This window comes from Canis aureus, chromosome 18 (assembly GCF_053574225.1).
Source record: "Canis aureus isolate CA01 chromosome 18, VMU_Caureus_v.1.0, whole genome shotgun sequence".
Lineage (NCBI taxonomy): Eukaryota > Metazoa > Chordata > Mammalia > Carnivora > Canidae > Canis > Canis aureus.
In genome coordinates this window covers 47,581,048-47,603,155 of record NC_135628.1, presented here as the reverse complement: position 1 = coordinate 47,603,155, position 22,108 = coordinate 47,581,048, and the positions used below count along the sequence as shown (strand labels likewise).

Genomic DNA, 22,108 nt, shown 5'->3' with positions numbered 1-22,108 from the left:
CCCTCGCGGCTTCACGGAACGTGGGCATCAAGAAGAACTTAGACGGGCAGGGAAGCCAGGGATGCTGCAGAGCGCTCCCGCATTATCCACACGGGATCATGCAACTTATGCAAGTTATGCAACTTCAGTCTCAGTTGCATAAAGGGAAAGGGATTAAATAGACATCTCTGAGGCCACCGCTCTCTTGCCAAGACACTGGGCGAACTAAATTCCTTTCAGAGGCATTGGTATAAAATCTTGCTTGGGGGCTGCAAAAAGAACTCTCACAGGTAAGGGGGAGGAGTGGCTAATAAGCCGGAGCCGGGGCTAGAAGAGGAAGGGAAACAGAGTGCCGAGTCTTGCACAAATCGGGTGAACACGAGCCCGAGCCATCAGTTCCTGGATCGGTCCCACAGAGTTAAGCGTACGCGCGTGGGAGGAGCACGGCGGGACCCGAGCCTCGGCGCAGCAAGCAGTTAACTGCTGCGCAGCAGGAACTGGGCCTTTCCTCCGGGGTCCGGGAAGCGTCTCCCAGGGGCGCAGCCCAGAATCGACCTCCTCGAGGAGGACGCCCACGGGAGGCGGGGCTCGGTCCTCCCGGAGCGCAGGCCCAGCCCGTTCCCCCCGGCTTCAAGTAGTGGGCGGGGCCCTCGCGGCTTTCGGTCCAATCTTCGTTCCCGGGTGACTGCGGGGCGGGACCCTCGCGGCTTTCCGTCCAATCTTCGTTCCCGGGTGACTGCGGGGCGGGACCCTCGCGGCTTTCCGTCCAATCTTCGTTCCCGGGTGACTGCGGGGCGGGACCCTCGCGGCTTTCCATCCAATTCGCGCTCCGGGGCTGCGGCGGAGAAGCCTGCCTGTGCGGCTGTGGCGAAGCGTCAGCGGTGAGGACCCGCGGGCCCCACCGGGCAGCGCTCCCTTCCTCCCCGAGCTCTCAGTGATGGTGGGGGAAAGTTAAGTTGCGCAGAATGAAGTTAAAATAGCGTAGGACGGTGGAAGTGGCGGGACCCGGCGGGAGCGTGGTGTCGCCAGGCGACTTCCAGCGGGTGGGAGCCGTACCCCTGAGGCTGGGCCCCTGGGCTGACCCCTGGTGCTGTTGAGGTAGATTCCTCTCCCTTGGCGGCCTCTTGAGTGTGCCGAGCCGCTCCCGGTGTGTGCTGGCAGGAGTCCGAGCTCACTTGGCGCTCTGCGCGCCCACTCCTGGGCCCGGGACCCGACCTTGGGAGGCACTTTGTCTAATGAGAGTGTGCTTGCCCGAAACCCGGTTAACCCTCGAGGAATTAATTATGAGCCGCCTGTTTAGCAGATGAACTTTTTGCGTCTGTTGGCTGTGATTCCCAACGGTTTAAGACTTGCGGCTTCCCGGTCTCGAGGTTGGTTTGTGCTCCACGTTCCTTCACCAGTTTTTTGTTAAAAAATGTGTTCCCCCCCCGCAGTTGTCCTGCTTGTTTTCCTTCCCGCAGTCACCAGCCTGGTTCAAACCTCTTGGGTTCTCAAAGCAGAATTGTTGCGGCAGGCTCCCGGCGGTCCTGAACTGTTCATCTGGGTGTACCGGTATGTGACAGTACGGTTGGTTGGTTGGTTGGTTTTTTTAAATTTTTGGTTCTCTTTTCCGCTTGGGGCTTACCTTTTCTTACCTTGAGGAAACCTACTATAATTAATTCCAGTATCATCATTTTATTAATGCCTGTGTAGGTTCTTTTGGAAGTATTTAATCTTCGCGGTTGAGAGTTTTGAACACTCAGCCCTGAAGGAGTCTGGTAGCTCATATTTTCAGTGTGTACCTTTTGATGAGTTAAGACTAGTAGGTATGGGATTGGTAGTCTTGGCATCAGTTTTGTTGAATCAGTTAAGTAACAGGAAGATATACAACGAACAGCATATCTCTTCTATGCATGTGTATTTAGATTCTTATTCCTGACTTAACAATTTATCACAGACTAAACAGTTCAAAGAAAAAAAAAATCGCAAATTGGTTATCTCAAAGCTTCTGTAGATCCGAAGTCCAGGTAGGTTTAGCTGGGTACTCTGCTTAGCATCTCACAAAGCTTAAATAAAGGTTTCTGGAGTTCTGCAGTTGCTGGAGACTCTGGAGAAGAATCCACCTCTAGGCTTTTGAGGTTGTTGGCAGAATTCATTTTCTTGGAATTGTAGGATGGGGTTCCCATTTCCTCACTGGGTTCCAGCTGCAGGCTTTCTCAGTTCTGTAGGACCACTTGTATCTTCATAGCCAGACAGTACCTTCAGTCCTTTTCGTGCTTTTAATTTCCCTGAGTCATCTACAGCCAACTTCTGGTGGAGTTGGTATTTGGAACCGTACCTACATTTCTATTAGGTCTAAAGCTAATATTTGTGGAATGTCAAGATAAAGTACAGCCCAAGTTATTGGATATGTTGTACCTTATTTTTGGGCTGTCTCTTTATATCAGTGATGTAGGTTAAACTCTTATACCCTAACAAAGCCCAAAATACAATAGCGTGAATAAAAGTGTTTTTTCATACTTCTAGATGGAGGAGGCTAGGGCTAGTAGGAAGATTCTGACAACCTCCATACATAGCTTCCGTAAACAGTTGCAAGGTGCTGCTTCAGGTGGTCCTGTTAGGCAGTGTGGAGGAGAGAAAGCACGGGGGGATACATGTAGCTAGTCCTTTATGGGGGCATGACCTGGAGGTGACACATTACGAGTCATACCGAGTGAGGTCCAGGGCAGGGTAGGAAAGATAAAACTGTGTGGCTTTACATCAGTTGAAAGTCAGGATTTTGTTAAGAAAAAAGGGGAAAACAAATTGGCTAATAATCTCTACCACTACCCTTGCTTTTGGTAAAGTTTTATTCTGTAACCTGTGAGTGAAATATTTTGTTTGACTTTGCTATTTTATTTTTTTTTAAGATTTTATTTATTTATTCATGAGAGACAGAAAGAGAGAGAGAGAGAGAGAGAGAGAGGCAGAGACACAGGCAGAGGGAGAAGCAGGCTCCACGCAGGGAGCCCTACGTGGGACTGGATCCCCGGGGATCACGTCCTGGGCTGAAGGCGGCGCTAAACTGCTGAGCCACCCAGGTTGCCTGACTTTGCTATTTTAATTTAAAAAGTGGTATTTGCAAGGATAGATAATTCCTATTATAGAAATTCCTTGATTTCTCGGTTGCCGTTATAATATATAACTTAGTTTTTAAAGACGTCTTTGAGAAATCTCATTTTCTGTTCAACATTTGTATACATCATTCACATTTTGGGTTAGTTTGATTTCTCTGAAGAAAATTAATAAATTTGTGGTAAATGTTTTAGATTGCTTCGGGATACTTGAAACCATTCTGTGTAAGCCTCAAACCTGCATAAGTAGGCTACAGCAGCTTGTCATGTGATTTATGTATTCTGTGATATTCTACAGCTGGATGAGTCTTATACTGCTCTTCATAGAGTTCTCTCTTTCCGCTTTCATACTTTTCTACACATCTGAATTCTACCTACCCATTTAGACCTACTGGGAGTTCCCTCACTCTCACCTAGCTTTTGTGGAGGGTGAAGATTGTGATCAGAGTTGTGGGTTTGACCTCCGGCAAGTTGCTAAATCTCTTGAGGTTTGATTTCTTCATATAAAATGGAGGTGAATACCAAGAGGCAGAGGTAATACGAAGATTAGATAAATATCTTCTGTAACACTTGTTGTACTACTCAACAAATACTAGGCACTCAATAAATCATAATTACGCTATTTCCACTCATGACTTCTTGAGTTCCAGCACTTGGAGACTACACTCTTTTTCTTTTCTTTTTTTTCCCCCAGGTTATTTTCTCTGACAAGTTTATGAATTCCTTAAGAACTAGTACCAAATTCTGGATATACTGGGGTCCCTGAATAATGATTTAGTGAATTGGAGCTGGCATATTTAAGAATATTTATGAGATTAAAACTCTGAGGGCTTTTTCTTTAGTTTTCCTGTTGTGATCGCATCATGGAAAATCAGTTGGCTAAATCAGCTGAAGAACGAACATTTCAGTACCAGGATTCCCTTCCATCTCTGCCTGTTCCTTCACTTGAAGAATCATTAAAAAAATACCTTGAATCAGGTATGTTTATAATCTTTTAGTATATGTTAATATTATTAGCAACATAGAAAACTATGAAATTATTAGAAGTTGATGAGGGTCTAATTGCTTTTTCCTTTAGGCTCTTGATAATTAAAGTATCCTTAAAATGTCCAGAACTTGGGGCACCTGGCTGGCTCAGTCAGTTAAGAATCCAACTCTTGATTTGGGCTCAGGTCAGGATCTCAGAGTCTTGAGATAGAGCCTTGCACTGGGCTCCAAGCTGGTTATGGAGCCTGCTTAAGATTCTCTATCTCCCTCTGCCACTCCTCCTCGCCCAAACAAAAAACAAACAAAAAACATTTTAAAATGTCCAGAACTTTTCTGTCTTTATCTCTCAAGTAATTTTTTCTGTAGTTTAAAAAACCACATAGTACTATTAAGTTTGTAATTATAAAAGTAGTAGGCCTCTGCCTTATTCAGTACTGCCACCCCCATCCCACTCCCTCAAGCAAATATTTTCAAGTAGTTTATCTTTTGTTTGTATTGTTTATCTCTGGATTTAAAGTAACACTTTAATACTACTATTTCTTAGGGTTTTGTAAATTGTAGATATTATAAATTTGTTCCTAAAAAGACGAGGATTAGGTCTTTCACACCTTTAAGCTTCCCCCTCTTCACACTCAACGTATAGGCAATCCAACATATTGATATTTTCCTTTTCATTCTTTCAGTATAGTTGTACAAAATCACCATTTGGGATTAAATTAGTATTCACCTGATTTAATTCCAGGTTTCACTTGATTTAAATCAATATGTACCAGAGTTAATTTACTCAACCGTTTAGGGTTTATTGTTATGCAGTTATTCACAAGAGAACCATTCAGTGTACTTTGGTTGCCTCTGTGCGTTTGTTTTGTTTTGCTCATTTGATATTTGCTTACTTTGCTTTGTATCCTTAAGAATTCACTCCCAAATACTTCAGTATACTGAAAGTCCCTGACTACATTATATACATTATATATGATACATACATATGTACATATACATACTTTATATACATAAGCTATTCTTTCATTTTCATTTCTTGGGAACATCCCTCCTGGGGCCCTCTTCCCTCTTGCTCCAAGTAGTGTGTACTTTTCTTGAGTTGGCTGGACCACTGCTAATCCTGGAGCTTTCCTTCCCTGTCTCTGACAGCTCTTTTTACCCCTCTCCCCTTGGAATCTTGGATTTCCTGGTTGTCTTTCTTTTTATTTGTCTTTTCACTTGTATTTGTGAAGTACATCTTTAGTAGCTGCTTGATAAAAGTTTCTGGGGAGGAAAGAATGTAAAACCTTAACATTTATTCTTCCCTCATACTTGGTTGTATGGCTGGGTATAGAGTCTTCTGGATTGGAAATGATTTTTCTTAAGAGTTTTGAAGGTATTGTTCCTCCTGAGGAGTTCATCCTGAGATGCCCCTCTGTTTGATCCTTTGTGACTTGTTTTTTACATTCTGGATATGTTTGGAAACCTTTTTCTTCATTCCTACCATCTGAATTTCTTGATGTTCCTTAGTGTATAGATTTTTTCATTTATTTCTCTGAATATACAGTAGGTTCTTTTAAGTTTAAAAATTCATGTTATTCAGTTCTAGGACATTTTAAAAATATTGTTTCTTGGATAGTTTTCTCTTTCTTTTGCCTTCTCTTTCTGGAATCATGTTTATTGGATCTGGAGCATTCTGGACTGAGCTTTAAATTAAAAAATTATTTCCCTCATTATTAGTGCCTTTCCCTTTCTAATCTGTTTACTCTTTTGTACCTCCAATCCTATTTCTGCTTATTCTGCTCTTTGATTGTCATGTGAGAGGCTTTTGTCAAGTATCTGACAATCATTTGTCATTCATTTTTGAGAGTTAGGCTCTAAGAGATGCCTGGGTGACTCATTGGTTGAGCAGCTGCCTTTGGCTCAGAGTGTGATCCCGGGTCCTGGGATCAAGGTCCGCATCAGGCTCCTTGCAGCCTGCCTGTGTCTCCCTCTGCCTGTGTCTGTGCCTCTCTCTCTGTGTCTCTCATGAATAAATAAAATCTTAAAAAAAAAAAAAAAAAGAAAAGACTTATGCCCTAAAAAGCTGATTGAGAGCTCTGTGTGCATGGATAGGGGCTTTCCCAGTGGGCCTTCTAGTGAACCTTGTTTCTGAGATCTAGCAATTCCACTTGCCATGCCCAGATATCAGTAATACTTTCACTTAGACTGATCTCTTTCCCCAGAGAAGAATCCTCTTTTGTTTAGAAGGCATGAGCCTGATGTCTAGTGTTTTGGTAGCTAAGGAAGGGAAGGAGGCTGGAGGGCTCATTGTTCTGGGTGTACACTTTAATAAGAGTCTTTTTTTAAGTATGGATTAGGATCTGTGTATACTGCTTGCTTGTTGGTTTAATTTCTCCTTAAGATTAGACCTCTAGATTTCTCCTGGCATTGGTAGGAAATCGCCTGGCTATCCAGAATGGAGAAAGATTTGCAGGGGTGGGTGTAGATGGGGTGGTTGTATGCTCCTTCTGAACACTTATAAGCAACCTGTTTTCAGTCTCTTTGCCCCCTGTGGAAGTCCATTTACCTTGAATTCTTGAACCTTTTTGGGGTTCTACTGCAGAAACTGGCTGACTTCTTGGTGTGCACCTTACCCTACCCGGTCTCATCCTACCTTCCACTCTCCAGGTTTTAGATATTAACTTTCTTCTTTCTACAGATTCAGTCACCATTTTCTCATCTGTTTTCTAATTTGTGAAATGGTAGCTTAACTAGTCTGCTGCTGTCTACATTCATATTCTTTGTCCTTCTAGATTTATGCCTTTTTAATTACTGTCATTTTAGTAAGCTTCTAGAAGTATTAGAGATAAATGTATGCATTTAGTTCACTTTGTTTAACTGAAAGTCATCTGATATTTTTTAGATTTTTTCTTTTTCTTCATTTATTTTTATCTGGGAATTCTAGTTTCTTTTTTTAAATTTACTGATTATTCACTTTTTTGATTATTCATTTTGCCTTGTACTTTTTCTAAATATAGCTATTTAAATTGACTTTAAGATAGTATGTTGAAGAGGGGCACCTGGATGGCTCAGTTGGTTAAGTGTCTGCCTTTGGCTCAGGTCATGATCTCAGGGAACCTACTTCTCTCTCCCTCCCTCTGTGGCTCCTGCTGCTTTGTGCTCTCTCATTCTTGCTCTAAATAAATAAATCTCTAAAAGAAAAAGATAGTACTTTGAAGAGACAAAACAGAAGGAAGATATTAATTTTAAACAATAGATTTTCATTTTCATGGACTAGGGACTCCCTCCCCACCCTTGTTTTTTGTTTGTTTTTTGGGAAGAAACCATTATTGGCTCTGGGCAGGCTTTATAATTAAATTTACATATATATTGCATTTACATACATGATGTTCAAGGCTCTGAACATTAGTGGAAAGAAGCTTTAATTTTATTCATGGCTAAACAGGATTTACTTTTCTGTTGGACCAATACCTAGGTGATAGTCCTGTCTTTATCATTTTAATTTCATTATCCAGAATGATTTTAAAATAATTTTTCAGAAAATGGTTATCAGATTACACAGTATCCACTGTTTAATTTTTTACAGCATTTTGCAATGTTGCTTTTCAGTCATTTTCATGTTGTAAAATCTATTACAATTTATTGGACTGCTGTGATAATTAAGGCATACATAATTGAATCTCAGTATTTGTGTAATGATGGAGATAAGTTTGTGCTACTTGATGTCTAAATATTTAAATGCATATTTTTTCCTTCTAGTAAAGCCGTTTGCAAATAAAGAAGAATATAAAAAAACTGAAGGAATTGTTCAAAAATTTCAAGATGGTATTGGAAGGAAACTGCACCAGAAATTACTTGAAAGGGCAAAAGGAAAAAGAAATTGGGTATTTATGTTATTGTACTTATAATTAGAAAATTGATGATATTTAAAGAATGAAAAATAAAAATGTCAATAGCTTTCATTTTAAAATTATTAGTGTAAATATCCTTGCAGTCATTGTCACAGTCATCCAAAAGAACTAATGAATTGTTTAGCTCCAGGGAGTTTTGAGTGTTATGTGTGAGATCCTGTCTTGTCAAAATACAGATTTCCTACGACCAGTGATTCTGAATGGGGTCCTGGAAACCCTTGTTTTAACTGTCCCATGTGGTTCTGGTAAAAGTGATCTGTAGACCTTGCTTGTGAGAAACATTTTGTTCAGGTAAGCCTAGCCTAAAAAAGCTCCAGACACTAAAAATAGACTTATCACATAGGTGGCATACAAATATTTAAACATCATATGGGAGAGAAAGGGCCATTACAAAATTGAAGAATGGTTATCAGTATTACATCTTTCAGTTAGATAGATTGAAGGGGAATGTTGGTATAATAATTACTGAGAAAAAAAAAAAATAATTACTGAGGCATGCAATAATTTTCTACAAGGAATCTTTGATTTCTTCAGCCTAACTACTTCTGTAATATGAACCAGAGGGTAAGTTTTCATATTTAGAAAACATTGCTTTAATCTAGAAATAATGATTGTAATTATCTTTAAGTTTTAGAAATAAAAAGTAAGCTGATCTTTTCATTAGTCATTGATACCTATAATGGAATAATAAAATTTTATACTTCCAGATTCTTTTATTCTCAATCTTGAGTGATTTTTTAATTAAATCAGGGTAAAGGTAAAGAAGTCTGTATCCTTTTTGCTTATTTCTTTTTTCTGAATAATTGATTATAGTTTATAACATCAGTTTCTTAAAAAATAACTCCAGATAATTTGATGAGATCTGCTTACTTATGCTTGAAATTCAATTGCATATTGTGAAAGAGGGACACAGCACTGTCTGTGAAAAATCTAAATTAGTTTTAAGTGTACTGAAAAGGTTTTATATTTCTGATTTAGTATTTTAGTTTTCGCTTGGAAAAGGAAAATTGCAAATGCCCTAATATTTTTTACAACGAAGTGAGGGTTTGTTTTACATTTATTGTACCTAGGTGCTCTGAGAAAACAGACCTAAGTACTTTGGTATTTGTGACTCCAATTTTTTGTCTGAAAAGATGCCTTTTCAGTGCTTTCTTGTTGCCTGTTTTTGGTAATGTAGTTAAACTGAATAGTATTGAGATCCTACAATTTCAAAAGAAAGAAATGATCACAAAAGCATTTCTCAAAATATAAGTTGATTTTAAAACAAGAAAATGTTTTATTTTTTTGTTTTTAAAACAAACTTACTGAGGTAAAATTAATTATAATAAAATCTGTTGCCCGTGTACAATTGGATATGGGTAAGAAAACATGTTAAGTGTTAGCAGTAAAGAGAAAAGAACAAATAACAGCTTTTTTTTTTCTTCCTGCAGTTACGCATTCAAGTTTCATTAGGTTGATGTTCTTAATTTCTTTTAGCTGGAAGAATGGTGGCTGAATTTTGCCTATCTGAATGTTCGTTTACCATCACAACTAAATGTCAATTTTGCTGGTCCTGGACTTTACTTTGAACACTACTGGCCTCCGAAGGAAGGCACTCATTTGGAAAGAGGAAGTATATATCTTTGGCATAACTTGAACTACTGGCAGCTACTAAGAAAGTAAGGACAGTTGTGTGAATTTTGTAACAGATTTACCTAAGTTTCAGGTGGCAAAATGTTGAGAAAACTTATTTACTTGTTTGAGTATACTACAGTTGTGACTACTTGGTTTATAAGTTTTATAATGACTTGTTGATCAAAATACTTTTTGTTTGTTTTAATAGAGAAAAAGTACCAGTTGATAAAAGTGGAAATATTCCTCTAGATATGAATCAGTTCCGAATGCTATTTTCTACCTGCAGGATTCCAGGGATTTCTAGAGATTCAATTAAAAGTTATTTTAGGACTGGTAAGTGGAAAACATGAGTGCTTTTTTCTGATAAAGGCATTGGGATTTGGGTGGTTTTGCTGCAGTTTCTACTATGCCACTATGGAACATACTATTTCAAATATTTCTTTACTGGATTTTGACTAATCAGAGGCTTTCTGTGAACCTTTTAGTCATTGTGATTTGTCAGAAATAATTTATGGGAATGGATTTTATAAACTGTACCTTATATTGTTATATATAAAACCTGAAGCCTAAGTTGTGTCATTTGAGGGTTTAAATTAATTAGTTAATTAATTAATCAGTATTAGGAAATCTGGAGCATATGATTTGGATCTGTCTCTGACCTCTTCATATTTGAATTCTCCCTTTGATTATGCTTGTCTGTGTTTATCATGCCCCATTTTTCTTTGTGAGTATGCCCTCCCTTCCACCTTGAGCAGTCTAAGGTGAGAGCCTGGTATCAGTCTTCTTGAAGACATGAGTTCAGATAGACTAATCAAAGTGTTTGTTTCTACTGCCAGTTTAATGGCCAATTCTGCTTGGTGTACCAGCGTATCTTGAAATGGAAAATTCTGTTTTAAGTGCTGGTTTCCAGTTGTTTCAGGATCTTTTTCTTTTTAGAATTTTAATAATATAGTTTATAGTTACTGTGGAATGTAATTATGAAAGGATATTTTTCTTACCTGAAATTTCATTTAAAAGTAAAATTTCTACAACCAATTTTGGTTGTAGTGTGGGAAGAATGAGTTTACTTTCAGTAGAACTCAACTCCTCTTCATAAACCTCATTAGATGTTTGAGATATTTAGTGTCCTCAAGCTCACTCATATTTATCTTGATGTTACAAGTGAAGGATGTGGGTATTTATGGCATAAAGTTTGCTAAATGCCCAAATATGAATAGAAAAGATGAGCAGAAGAAAACGGAGAATAGCAGTAGCAAAGAGAGAAATATGCCTATCAGGGTCTAATATCAGTAGACTTGGTTTTCAGTTCAATCTTTATCACTTCATAGGTCCTTAGATAAGGTAATCCTTTAAGTTGTAATGTGTAAAATGCAGATTCATTAATAACGTGTCTCTTAATGTAGTCCTTTAAGCTGTCATGGCTAGTATATTCTTATACTTAAGACCATGTGAAGTGTCTTAAGAGGTGTAGATAGGGATAAAGCTGAGGGAATAACTAAACAAAAAAATAACAGTTAGTGATAAATACTATATAGAGAATTCAAATAACATGAGTAACTGGGTGGCTATTTTAGAGTAGGTAATCAGAGAAAGCCTTTCTAAGGATCTGAATGATATGATGATCCAGCAGTTGTTTTGCTTTTTGTTTTTGTCTAGTTCAGTTTTTTGTTTCATGTGTTGAGGAAGGAATCCTGTAGGCATGAATAAACTTGGAATGTTCAAAGGGGAATATGGATGGGGCAGAGTAAGCAGGAGGCAGAGGGGACAATTAGAGTGTTGATTAGAGGCTGGATTGTATAGTACTTTGGAAGCCAACTAAGGTTTTTGGCTTTTAAAATGTGAATAGATAGTTTTGAGAAAGAAAGTGACGTGATCAGATTTGTGTTTTCAAAAGATGATTCTACCACTGTTTGAGGAATAAGATTTTTAGAAAACAGATCAGAGTAGAAGCGGGGAGATCAGTTAGAAAATTGTTTTAGTAGTCCAAGAGAGCCATAATAATGACTTGTAACTAGGGTGATAGCATGTTGCTGGTAAAAAGTTGTTAGATTCTGGGTATATTTTGGATTTGAGTTTAGTAGAATTATTTATAGATTGGTTGTGAGATGTGAGAGAAAAGGGGGAATCAGAGATGACTTCAGGATATTTGGCTTGAGTAATGGGATAAGATAGGTGTGTTGTTTCATGAGGGGAAAATTTGGGAGGAAATATTTAGGGAGGAAATTAGGAGGTCCCTGAGGCCATGGTGAATTTAAGATGCCTTTTAGACATCAAAGTGGAAATGCAAGTAGGTAGTTAGATACAAAGTTTGGAGTTCGGGAGAGATTTCAGTACTACATGTAAAGATTTAGGAATCACCATTAGTAGGCATCGAAAACATTTTTAAGGCCACAAGAGTGGCTAAAGTTACTTTTGTAACACATATAGGTGAAGATTATCAGGAGAAGCAGTACTGATTATTACCACAATTAAATAGGGTATTTGGTAGTCTGAAGAGGAGAACACAGCAAAAAAAAAAAAAAAAAAAAAAAAAAAACCCAGATGGGAAGAAAGAAAGGGGCAGTGGCCTCCCAGAAGCCAAGAGAAGGAAGTGTATCGAATGCTCCAGAGGCCAGATGAGTTACAAATTGAGTGACCATTGTATTTATTGACATAATGGGGACAGAATCTTCCCTGACAAGAGCAGTCTTAGCGGAAGTTGGGTAAGGGAGCTCAACTGGAGAAAATGAAAGCAAACCAAATAAGTACTGATAAATAAAGCTTACACAAAGTTTTCATGTGCAGTGGGAGATATTCAGTTATTTTAAAAAAAATTAGTGATATTATAAAATAGGAATGACATAGGAGAGAAAGAAAGCAGGGAAAAGAATGAAGTCATTGAAAAGTCATTGAAAAGCCAAAGTCATTGAAAAGATAAGAGCCGAGAGGGTCAAGAGTAGAATTGGTCTTTGGGAGCAACGATGAGAAGGAATGCAAAAAGTGTGCATCTAGCTGCAAACAGATTGGCCAGTTTTGTTGTGGGAAGATGAGGAGGTCTATGTATGCCTTGTGTTTTCCTTGGTGAAATGAAAACTGAGGTCATTAGGTGGGTAAAAAATTTGAGAAGAAAGGGGAAGGTTTAAAATACTAGGCATTTTGGGAGGGTGCCTGGGTGGCTCAGTTGATTACGTGTCTGACTCTTGGTTTCCACTCAGGTCATCATCTCAGGGTTATAGGATGGAGCCCCATGTTTGGCTCTGCACTCAGCATGGAAGCTGCTTGGTGTTCTCTCTCTCCCTCTGCCTCTCCCTCAGGTCTCTCTCTCTCTCTTTAAAAATAAATAAAATCTTTAAAAAAAAATAGAAGATAGTCATTTTGGAAAGTGGGAGAAGCAAATGTATTATGGGAATGTAGGGTAGCTGATCAGTGTTCAGTGCCCATTTGAAACGGTTTGTTTATGAATTTAAAGTGAGATTAGATGGTAATGTTGTGTTTTTTTCCTTCAGCAGCAATCAGATGGAGAGGGAGAGAGTGAAGAATTTAAGGGCTTTACAGGAAAGAAATTAAAATGCTGGGCCATGGAATCTATCTTTGATACAGAGAAAATCGAAGAGATTATCCATGTGAAGGGAGCATGTAAGCTGTTATGGCTAAGAGGATAGTGTCATTAAGGAGGTGCAATAGTTAGAACTATTTTTATTTTTACTTACCCCTTAAGAAACTATTAAGGCTAATTCAGTCATTTCTTTTACCCTGTTTACCTCATTTTGCTCAAGCAGTTCAAACCTCTCAGGTAGTCTGTTAACATCTGGGTTCAGGGATTTGTGCTGCATAGCTTGATTTGATCCAAGTTTCCTACAAATGTGATCCACCCTCCCTCCCTTTCCCAGTGTCTTCTAATGTACTTTCTGGAGCTCATGGTCAGCAAAACCCTTTATATCCTCAACCTTTTCTTTGAAAGTACCTGTTTCCTTCTGAACGGTACTGTTGCTGAACTTGGTTATTCTTTGAGCTTACTGCATTCCCTATAACCATCTCAGGTGGGTATATTTTTTCTCATGCTTTGGTACTAGATAGTATGTAAGAGATATTGGTGTCCTTTTTATTTCCGGTCGCCTTTGTCCCTTTTCCTTCTTTGTTAGAGTTTGAGCTCTTAAAAGAAGGAAAGCTATCAGGTTATGTCACCACTGCTTGTCGTTGTGGTAGTGACCTTTACTTTGTAAAAAATTTTTTAATTTAAATTCAATTTAATTAACATATACTGTATTATTAGTTTCAGAGGTAGGATTTAGTATCCCCCCCCATTGCTTTATCATCAGTCCCACTATCCTTCTTTCCATTACTACCTCATTCACACTGTTGATGACTTTAGCTTCCAGTTGTAGATGATCCGTGACCTCTCCTTTCCTTCACTTTTTCCCTCTAGTAATCTGTACCTCCGTACCTCCTCAAGCACACACTCTTGCGCTCATGCATTAGAACTTGTTAATAAGAAACTCTCATCTCCTCTGACATAGAAATTATAAGCATCTCACTCTGATCTCTACCTTTTCTTCACAACTCATTTCCTTTTGAAGTCTACCTTAGATATTTCTTTGACCACATTGTGACTTAAATTGAGTTATGCTACAGTTCTTCACAATTCCTCTACCCTCAGTCTGTACCTCTGTCCTTCTCCACTGTAATCCCTCCTTTGCATACACATTCAAACTTTTGCCCATTGACTCCCTCACGACTCTACCCACACCTCATTACTGTTAAATTTTAATCTTCTGTCTTACCTCAACACATTAAAGATACCTACCCTAGCAATTTACTTGGCCTGAGAAAACCAGAAAACCTCATTTAATCTTCACAAACCTCAAGTGGATCCATAGCATGACTTTGTCATATTATTTTGTCAGGTTATTCTCTCCCTTCCAGGGAGACTGTTTCATACCTTTCTCCTTCCTTAGTCTCAGCTAATGAACTCTTATTCTCATCAAATGTAAAGCTCTTTCCATCATTAAATTTACTAGCCTGTTAGGCAAAATAATGCCTCCCCAGCTCCCCAGAGATGGTTGTTTCCTAATCCTTGGAACCTGTTGAATGTATTAGGTTACGTGGTAAAGGGGAGTTAAGGTTGCAGATGAAATTAAGGTCATTAATCAGTTGACCTAGACATGGAAGATTATTCTGGATTATTCAAGTGGGTACAAAGGAATCACAAGAGTTCTTTTAAGTGAAAAGAGAGGCAGAAGAGAAAACTAAATTGATGGCAGCAAATTGATAAAAAGTTGTGATCCTCCATTGATGGCTTTGAAATGGAGGAAGAGAGCCCTGAATCCAGGAATGTGGGCAGCTTCTAGAAGCTGGGAAAGCAAAGGACATTGATTCCCACTTAGAGATTCTAGAAGGAACACAGCCATGTTGACACTTTAATTTTAGCCCACTGAGATGCATTTCAGACTTCTGGTCCCCAGACCTGTAAGATAATAAATTTGTGTTGTTAGTGGTAATTTGTTACAACAGTCATAGAAAACATACTCATTCAAATATTTTCTCATCCTGCAACCTCCTTGCAAGACATTGTTGTATGTTCATATACTTTGTCTTCCCTTGTTTAAACGGATGAACTGCTCTGACTCGTAAAGATAGCTCATCTGTATGGTGCACTGGGTCCCACCTCTGTGGGACCTGTATTATCTCTCATCTTAAAAAAAAAAAAATTGACCTCTTGTCTCCTTCAAGTGTCACACCGCAGTTAAAGCCACTGTCACTTTTCATTTAGAGCATTCTGACCTGGACTACTTTAGTTACTTCCCAACTGATCTTGCTGTATATTCTCTTCTCTTTTATGATCTCTTCTCCATATAGCAGTGTGAGTGACCTTTTTAAAGTACTAATGAGATTGCATTATTAATCTCCTGCTTAAAACCCTCCATAGGCTTCCTTCCCATCGTATTTAAAATTGAAAATGCTTTCTGTGGCCAGTATAGACTGGCCCAAGCTTGTCTACCATTCTAACCTTTTCTGTCTCTACTATGAGTGTACTGACTTTTTTTTTTTTTTTAAAGCAAACTATCTCATTTTGTCCTAATGCCTTGGCACTTGCTGTTTCCTCTGCCTAAAACTCTCTTCCTGAAGATATTTCTATGGTTTACTCCTTAACTGCATTTAGCCTTGTGTTAAAATATCCCCACATAGGCCCATCCTGAGGTAATGCCCTTCTGTCATGCCACCTTTCCAACATCTGTTGATTATTTTGTCATCAGTCTTACTTCCTTTTTTCTTTTCCAGCCCTAGATTTTGAATAGGATGTGGTCAGTAAATGACAGCAAAAAGGATATAGTATTAAATGTAGAAAGATACAGTGGTTTTTGAAGGAGAAGAGGGAAGAAATATTTTGGAAATAGCCATGAAGAACAAGGAAAATACATACCTCACCTACTAGGACTTGAGGAAATAGGATATAAGAGAAAAAAAGTGCTATCAGGAGATAGTGTTTCCTTGATAGTTGATGGATTCCATGAGATAATGTGTATGAAACATTTACTACAGTTCCTTGTACATAATATCAACCAGTAAATTTCCTTCCATTGGTAGTATATGTCTTCTCTGTCTTTTTTTTTTTTATTTAGATGGAAGGGATAAGTGCAGGGATCATATAAGAAGCCCTGTGTTAAAGGGAATAATAAGTGAAAAATTAGGCTAAATCAGAATAGTCTGAGATTTACAGCACAGAAGTAGTTTTTAGGGAGTTAAGGCATTCCCAAAGAATCATAGAATCAGTTATCAGTGGCTTTTCAGGTATCATTAGAACCTTAAGTAAAGCTAGATTTGGCAAAAGGCATTCTCCTTACTACTCAGGCAAACAATGCCCTTTCTCAACTGAAAACTATTTTATTTAGAAATCATAGCTAGTTAATACTGCAATTATCTGATGAGCAATCAACATTGAAATAAACCCAAAGAGTTCTTCTCCAGGATACCTTGCTACCTTTTTCCCTTGTCATTCCTATCCATGAATAAACTAGAAAGCCTTGCAGTAGTTTGGGATTTATACAAATCCCAAGGTGTACAAATCCCAAGGTGTACAAATCCTTGAAACTCCACAGATTTTTGGATGTTTCACATGGACATTTTCAAGAGTGTATATTTATATCATGATTGAAAGTCCTTCACCTTATTATTGATATATGTTTGATGAGTATATGAAGTATTGGGGCAAGGATTATTTTCTTCTATTGGATGTAATTATGCAGTTTTACTCTTGTTTAACTTTGAGAGATTTAGTTTGTGTTTTTGTTTCTTTTTCCAGAGAGCGAAGGACATTCTCCAACTCACCTTACAGTGCTTTGTCGTGGCCGAGTTTTTGTCTTTGATACAATACAGGAAGGATGTTTGATCACCCCACCAGAGATTTACAGGTTTTCAAACTACTTTCTTGAGTCTTGAGGTGTTAAACTTCTGCATGAGTTAAAAAAAATAAATGTTTAGAATTGCCTGTTTATAAGATGATAACAAGCTAAAAAATAAGAATTTTATGTGTGCTGATTTAAAAAAAAATCTATTATTTTATTTTTAGTTTGAATTAATTTTTATTTGTACTAGATGTATATTAGAAAAGGAAAAATAATTGCAAATATTATCATTTCCATTTTTTGCCCCAGAATTAATCACTTTTACTAGTTTGATATATTCTATACTTCCATATCTGTTGTAATGAATTTATATGCACATAAAAATTTGTAAAAAAGTATTTTTTTTATACCTAGTATATAGTTAAATACATAACCTGTGACTATCAGTCTATGGATTTAAAATTTAAATTTGATGGTTATTTCACCTTTGGTTAAAGTTCTTAAATGGTTCTTTGTGGTCTAGAATAAAGTCCCAGTTCCTTAGCAGTGGTCTAAATTTGACCTTTGCCTGTCTTTTTAGCCTTGTGTCTGGCTCTTCCTCCTTGTGCATCTTCTATTCCTATCCCATTTCTGTGATAGCAATTCATTTTTTTTTTTTTTTTTTACAGTATGGCAGTAACTTATTTAGTGTTACCTCAGCTGCTTAAAGGCAAACCAATTTCAACAATATCTCATTTAATGTTTTATTCATTCATAAAAATAGAAATAAAAGTGTATGACAGTAGCAGGAAAGAGATCTTACATTTGTCTCCCATTATGCAACTTAAACTTCCTTCATTTTTCTTGAAAAAGTCAAAAGATTGACAAATGCTGCATCAGACAGATAAAATATGGTGTTATAATTTCCTATGTAGAGCTACACAAAAAAGGAAATATTTCAAATGTATATAATTTCATCATAATTTCAATCATTACCTAATATTTCATTTATAAAACTGGTTTCCTTAGTTTAAAACTTATTTTTTGAGGGTGTGAACAAGGTTTTATTTTTCAATATATTTTTAATTTAAATTCAATTAATTAATATAGTATATTATTAGTTTCAGAGGTAGAGTTCAGTGATTCATTAGTCTTATATAATACCCAATGTTCATTATATCACATGCCCTCCTTTAATGGCCATCACTCAGTTACCCCATCACCACACCTTCCTCCTCTCCAGCAATCCTCAGTTTCCTATGATTCCTATGATCCTCTTATGTTTCCCTCTTTGATTTCATCTTGTTTTATTTTTGCCTTGCTTCCCCCATGATCCTGTGTTTTGTTTCTTAAATTCCACATATGCCTGAGATCATATGGTAATTGTCTTTCTCTGATGGACTTATTTCACTTAGCATAATATCCTCTGGTTCCATCCATGTTCTTGCAAATAGCAGGATTCATTTTTTTGATGTCTGGGTAGTATTCCATTATATGTGTGTGTATATATATACATATACACACACACATACACACACACACATACATACATACATACATACATACACACCACATCTTATTTATCTATTTATCTGCTGATGGACATCTTGGTTCTTTCCATAGTTTGGCTATTGTGGACATAGCTGCTCTAAACATTGGAGTGCAGGTGCCCCTTCCCTTCGGAGCACTCCATTTATATCTTTGGGGTAAATACCTAGCAGTGCAATACTGGGTAATAGAATAGCTCTATTTTCAACTTTTTGAGGAACCTCCAGACAGTTTACCAGACTTAGCTGTACCAGCTTGCATTCCCACCAACAGTGTAAGAGAGTTCCCTTTCTCCTCCTCCTCACCAGCATTTGTCATTCCCTAACTTGTTCATTTTAGCCATTCTGACTATAAAGTAGTGGTATCTCATTGTGGTTTTGATTTGTGTTTCCCTGATGCCGAGTGATGTAGAGCATTTTTTCCTGTGTCTTTTGGCCATTTGTACGTCTTTTTATGAGAAATGCCTGTTTGTGTCTTCTGTCCATTTCAAGGTGGGATTGTTTGTTCATTGGACGTTGAGTTTGATTAGTTCTTGATAGATTTTGGATACCAGCCTTTTGCAAATATGTCTGATAAGACATTTGCAAATATCTTCTCCCATTCTGTAGTTTGCCTTTAGTTTTGTTGGCTGTTTCCTTTGCTGTGCAAAAGCCTTTTATCTTGATGAAGTCCCCGTAGTTCATTTTTGCCTTTATTTCCCTTGCCTTTGGAGATGTGTCTAGCAAGGTCACAGAGGTTGTTGCCTGTGTTCTTCTCTAGCATTTTGATGGATTCCTGTCTCACATTTAGGTCTTTCGTCCAATTTGGCTCTATTTTTGTGTATGGTGTAAAAAAATGGTCCAGTTTCATTCTTCGGCATGTGGCTGTCCAGTGTTCCCAACACCCTTTGTTGAAGAGATGGTCTTTTTTCCATTGGATAGTCTTTTCTGCTTTGTTGAAGATTAGTTGACCATAGAATTGAGGGTCCACTTCTGGGTTCTCTATTCTGTTCCATTGACCTGTGGGTCTATTTTTGTGCCAGTACCCCACTCTCTTGATGATTACAAATTTATAATAGAACTTGAAGTCCAGAATTGTGATGCTACCAGCTTTGGTTTTCTTTTTTAATGTTTGTTTGGCTACTTGGGGTCTTTTCTAGTTCCATACAGATCTTAGGGTTTTTTGTTCCAACTCTGAAGAAAGTCCATGGTATTTTGACAGAGATTGCATTGAAGGTATAAATTACTCTAGGTAGCATAGACATTTTAACATTTGTTCTTCCAGTCCATGAGCATGGAACATTTTTCCATTTCTTTGTTTCTGCCTCAATTTCTTTCATGATTGTTCTAGTTTTCTGAGTGCTGATCCTTTGCCTATTTCATTAGGTTGTTTCCTAAGTATCTTATGGCTTTGGGATCCCCCTTCACAGCATTCTACTCATTCAATTCTGAAAAGGAGGGTTATGAAAAGGAATTCAGCCAAGAAAGACAACAAGAAATTTTGAGAAGAGCAACAAGGAACTTACCAATCTATGCCTCATCAGCTTCAAGGAGTAAGAAAAATCAGTCTTAAGCTTTCCTTTCCAAAGAATTTTTAAAATATGATTAATCCTGCCAAGATAATCTGCATGAGTCGGCAATTAAATGGATATTGTGACTTCTACATATAACATCTACAAGAACAAGAGAAAGGGGTTCGGCTCCTTAGTTTTTCTCTCTTCAGTCTCATTTTTAGTGTATAGAAATGCAACTGATTTCTGTGCATTGATTTTTATATCCTGCCACTTTGCTGCATTCCTGTATGAGTTCTAGCAATTTTGGGATGGAGTCTTTTAGATTTTCCAAATAGAGTATCATGTTTCTGTGAAGAGTGAGAGTTTGACTTCTTTGCCAGTTTGGATGCCTTTTATTTCTTTTTGTTGTCTGATTGCTGAGGTTAGGACTTCTAGTACTGTGTGGAACAACAGTGGTGAGACTGGACATCTCTTTCCTTTTCCAGACCTTAGGGGAAAAGCTCTCAGTTTTTCCTCATTGAGAATCATATTCGTTGTGTGCTTTTTGTAGATGGCTTTTATGATGTTGAGATATATTCCCTCTGTCCCTACTCTGTGGAGAGTTGTAATCAAGAGAGAATTCTCTACTTGGTCAAATGCTTTTTCTGCATCTATTGAGAGGATCCTATGCTTCTTGTCCTTTCTTTTATTAATGTAATGTATCACATTGATTGATCTGCAGATGTTGAACCACCCTTACAGCCCAGGAGTAACTCCTACTTGGTCGTGGTGAACGGTGCTTTTAATATACTGTTGGGTTCTCTTGGCTAGTAACTTCATGAGAATTTTTGCATCCATATTCATCAGGGATATTGGTCTGCAATCTTCCTTTTTGATGGGGTCTTTGTCTGGTTTTGGAATCAAGGTAATGCTAGCCTCATAGAGTTTGGGAGTCTTCCTTCCATTTCTATTTTTTGAAACAGCTGCAGAAAATGGGTACTAATTCTTATTAAAGTTTGGTAGAATTCCTCTGTGAAGCCATCTGGTTCTTAACTCTTGTTTGTCAGGAGAATTTTGTTGACTGCTTCAATTTCCTTGCTGGTGGTGGGTCTGTTCAGGTTTTTTATTTCTTCCTGTTTCAGTTTTCGTAGTTTATAAGTTTGCAGGAATGTATCCATTTCTTCCGTATTGCCTAATTTGTTGGCATATAGTTTCTCATAATATGTTCTTATAATTGTATTTCTAGGTATTGGTTGTGATCGCTCTTCTTTTATTCACAATTTTATTTATTTGAGTTTTTTTTCTTTTTGATAAGTCTGGTCAGGAGTTTGTCGATCTTATTAATTCTTTGAAAGAACCAGCTCCTGGTTCATTGATCTGTTCTACTGTTCTTTTGGTTTCTGTTTCATTGATTTCTACTCTAATTGTTAGTAATTCTCTTCTTCTGCTGGGTTTAGTCCTTAAGTGCTGTTCTTTCTCCAGCTCCTTTAGGTGTAAGGTTAGGTTATGTATTGTGATCTTTCTTGTTTCTTGAGAAAGGCTTGTATTGCTATAGACTCCCCTCTGAGGACTGCCTTCGCTGCATCCCAAGAGTTTGGAAGAGTTCTGTTTTCATTTTCATTTGTTTCCATGAATTTTTAAAATTTTTCCTTAATTTCCTGGTTGACCCATTCATTCATTGGTAGGATGCTCTTTAGCCTCCATGTATTTGAGTTCTTTCCAAATTTCCTATTGTGATTGAGTTCCAGTTTCAAAGCATTGTGGTCTGAAAACATGCAGGGAATGAGCCTAGTCTTTTGGTACCAGTTGAGACCTGATTTGTGACCCAGTATGTGATCTGTTCTCGAGAATGTTCCATGTGCACTTGTGAAAAACGTGTATTCTGTTGCTTTTGGATGGAATGCTCTGAATATATCTGTGAGGTCCATCTGGTCCAGTGCATCATTCAAAGCCCTTATTTCCTTGTTGATCTTCTGCTTAGATGAAGAGTGGGGTGTTAAGTCTACTATTGCAGTGAGTGGGGTGTTAAGGTCTCCTACTATTGTTGTATTATTGTCGATGTGTTGAGTTTTGTTTTTAGTTGGTTTATTTAATTGGCTGCTCCCATGTTAGGGGCATACATATTTACAATTGTTAGATCTTCTTGCTGGATAGACCTTTAAGTATGATCTCTTATTACTGTCTTTGGTTTAAAATGTAATCTGTCTGATATAAGGACTGCCA

The 22,108-nt window shown here is 37.8% G+C and overlaps 1 protein-coding gene across 4 annotated transcripts in view; it reads left to right on the top strand.

The window, feature by feature from the left end:
* Positions 1–837: 837 nt before the first annotated feature.
* Positions 838–22,108, top strand: part of CROT (carnitine O-octanoyltransferase) — a 58,571-nt gene continuing 37,300 nt past the window's right edge. Inside the window, exons 1-7 of one of the 4 annotated variants that reach the window (XM_077857132.1) lie at positions 838–860; positions 1,413–1,530; positions 3,914–4,049; positions 7,800–7,924; positions 9,428–9,609; positions 9,774–9,898; positions 16,845–16,953. In XM_077857132.1, coding sequence (XP_077713258.1) covers positions 3,935–4,049; positions 7,800–7,924; positions 9,428–9,609; positions 9,774–9,898; positions 16,845–16,953 — 656 coding nt within the window. In that variant the 5' untranslated portion in view covers positions 838–860; positions 1,413–1,530; positions 3,914–3,934. Of the gene's footprint in view, positions 861–891; positions 1,023–1,054; positions 1,078–1,098; positions 1,350–1,412; positions 1,531–3,913; positions 4,050–7,799; positions 7,925–9,427; positions 9,610–9,773; positions 9,899–16,844; positions 16,954–22,108 lie in introns of those variants that run through there. The other 3 variants (XM_077857133.1, XM_077857134.1, XM_077857135.1) reach the window with 3 other exon arrangements.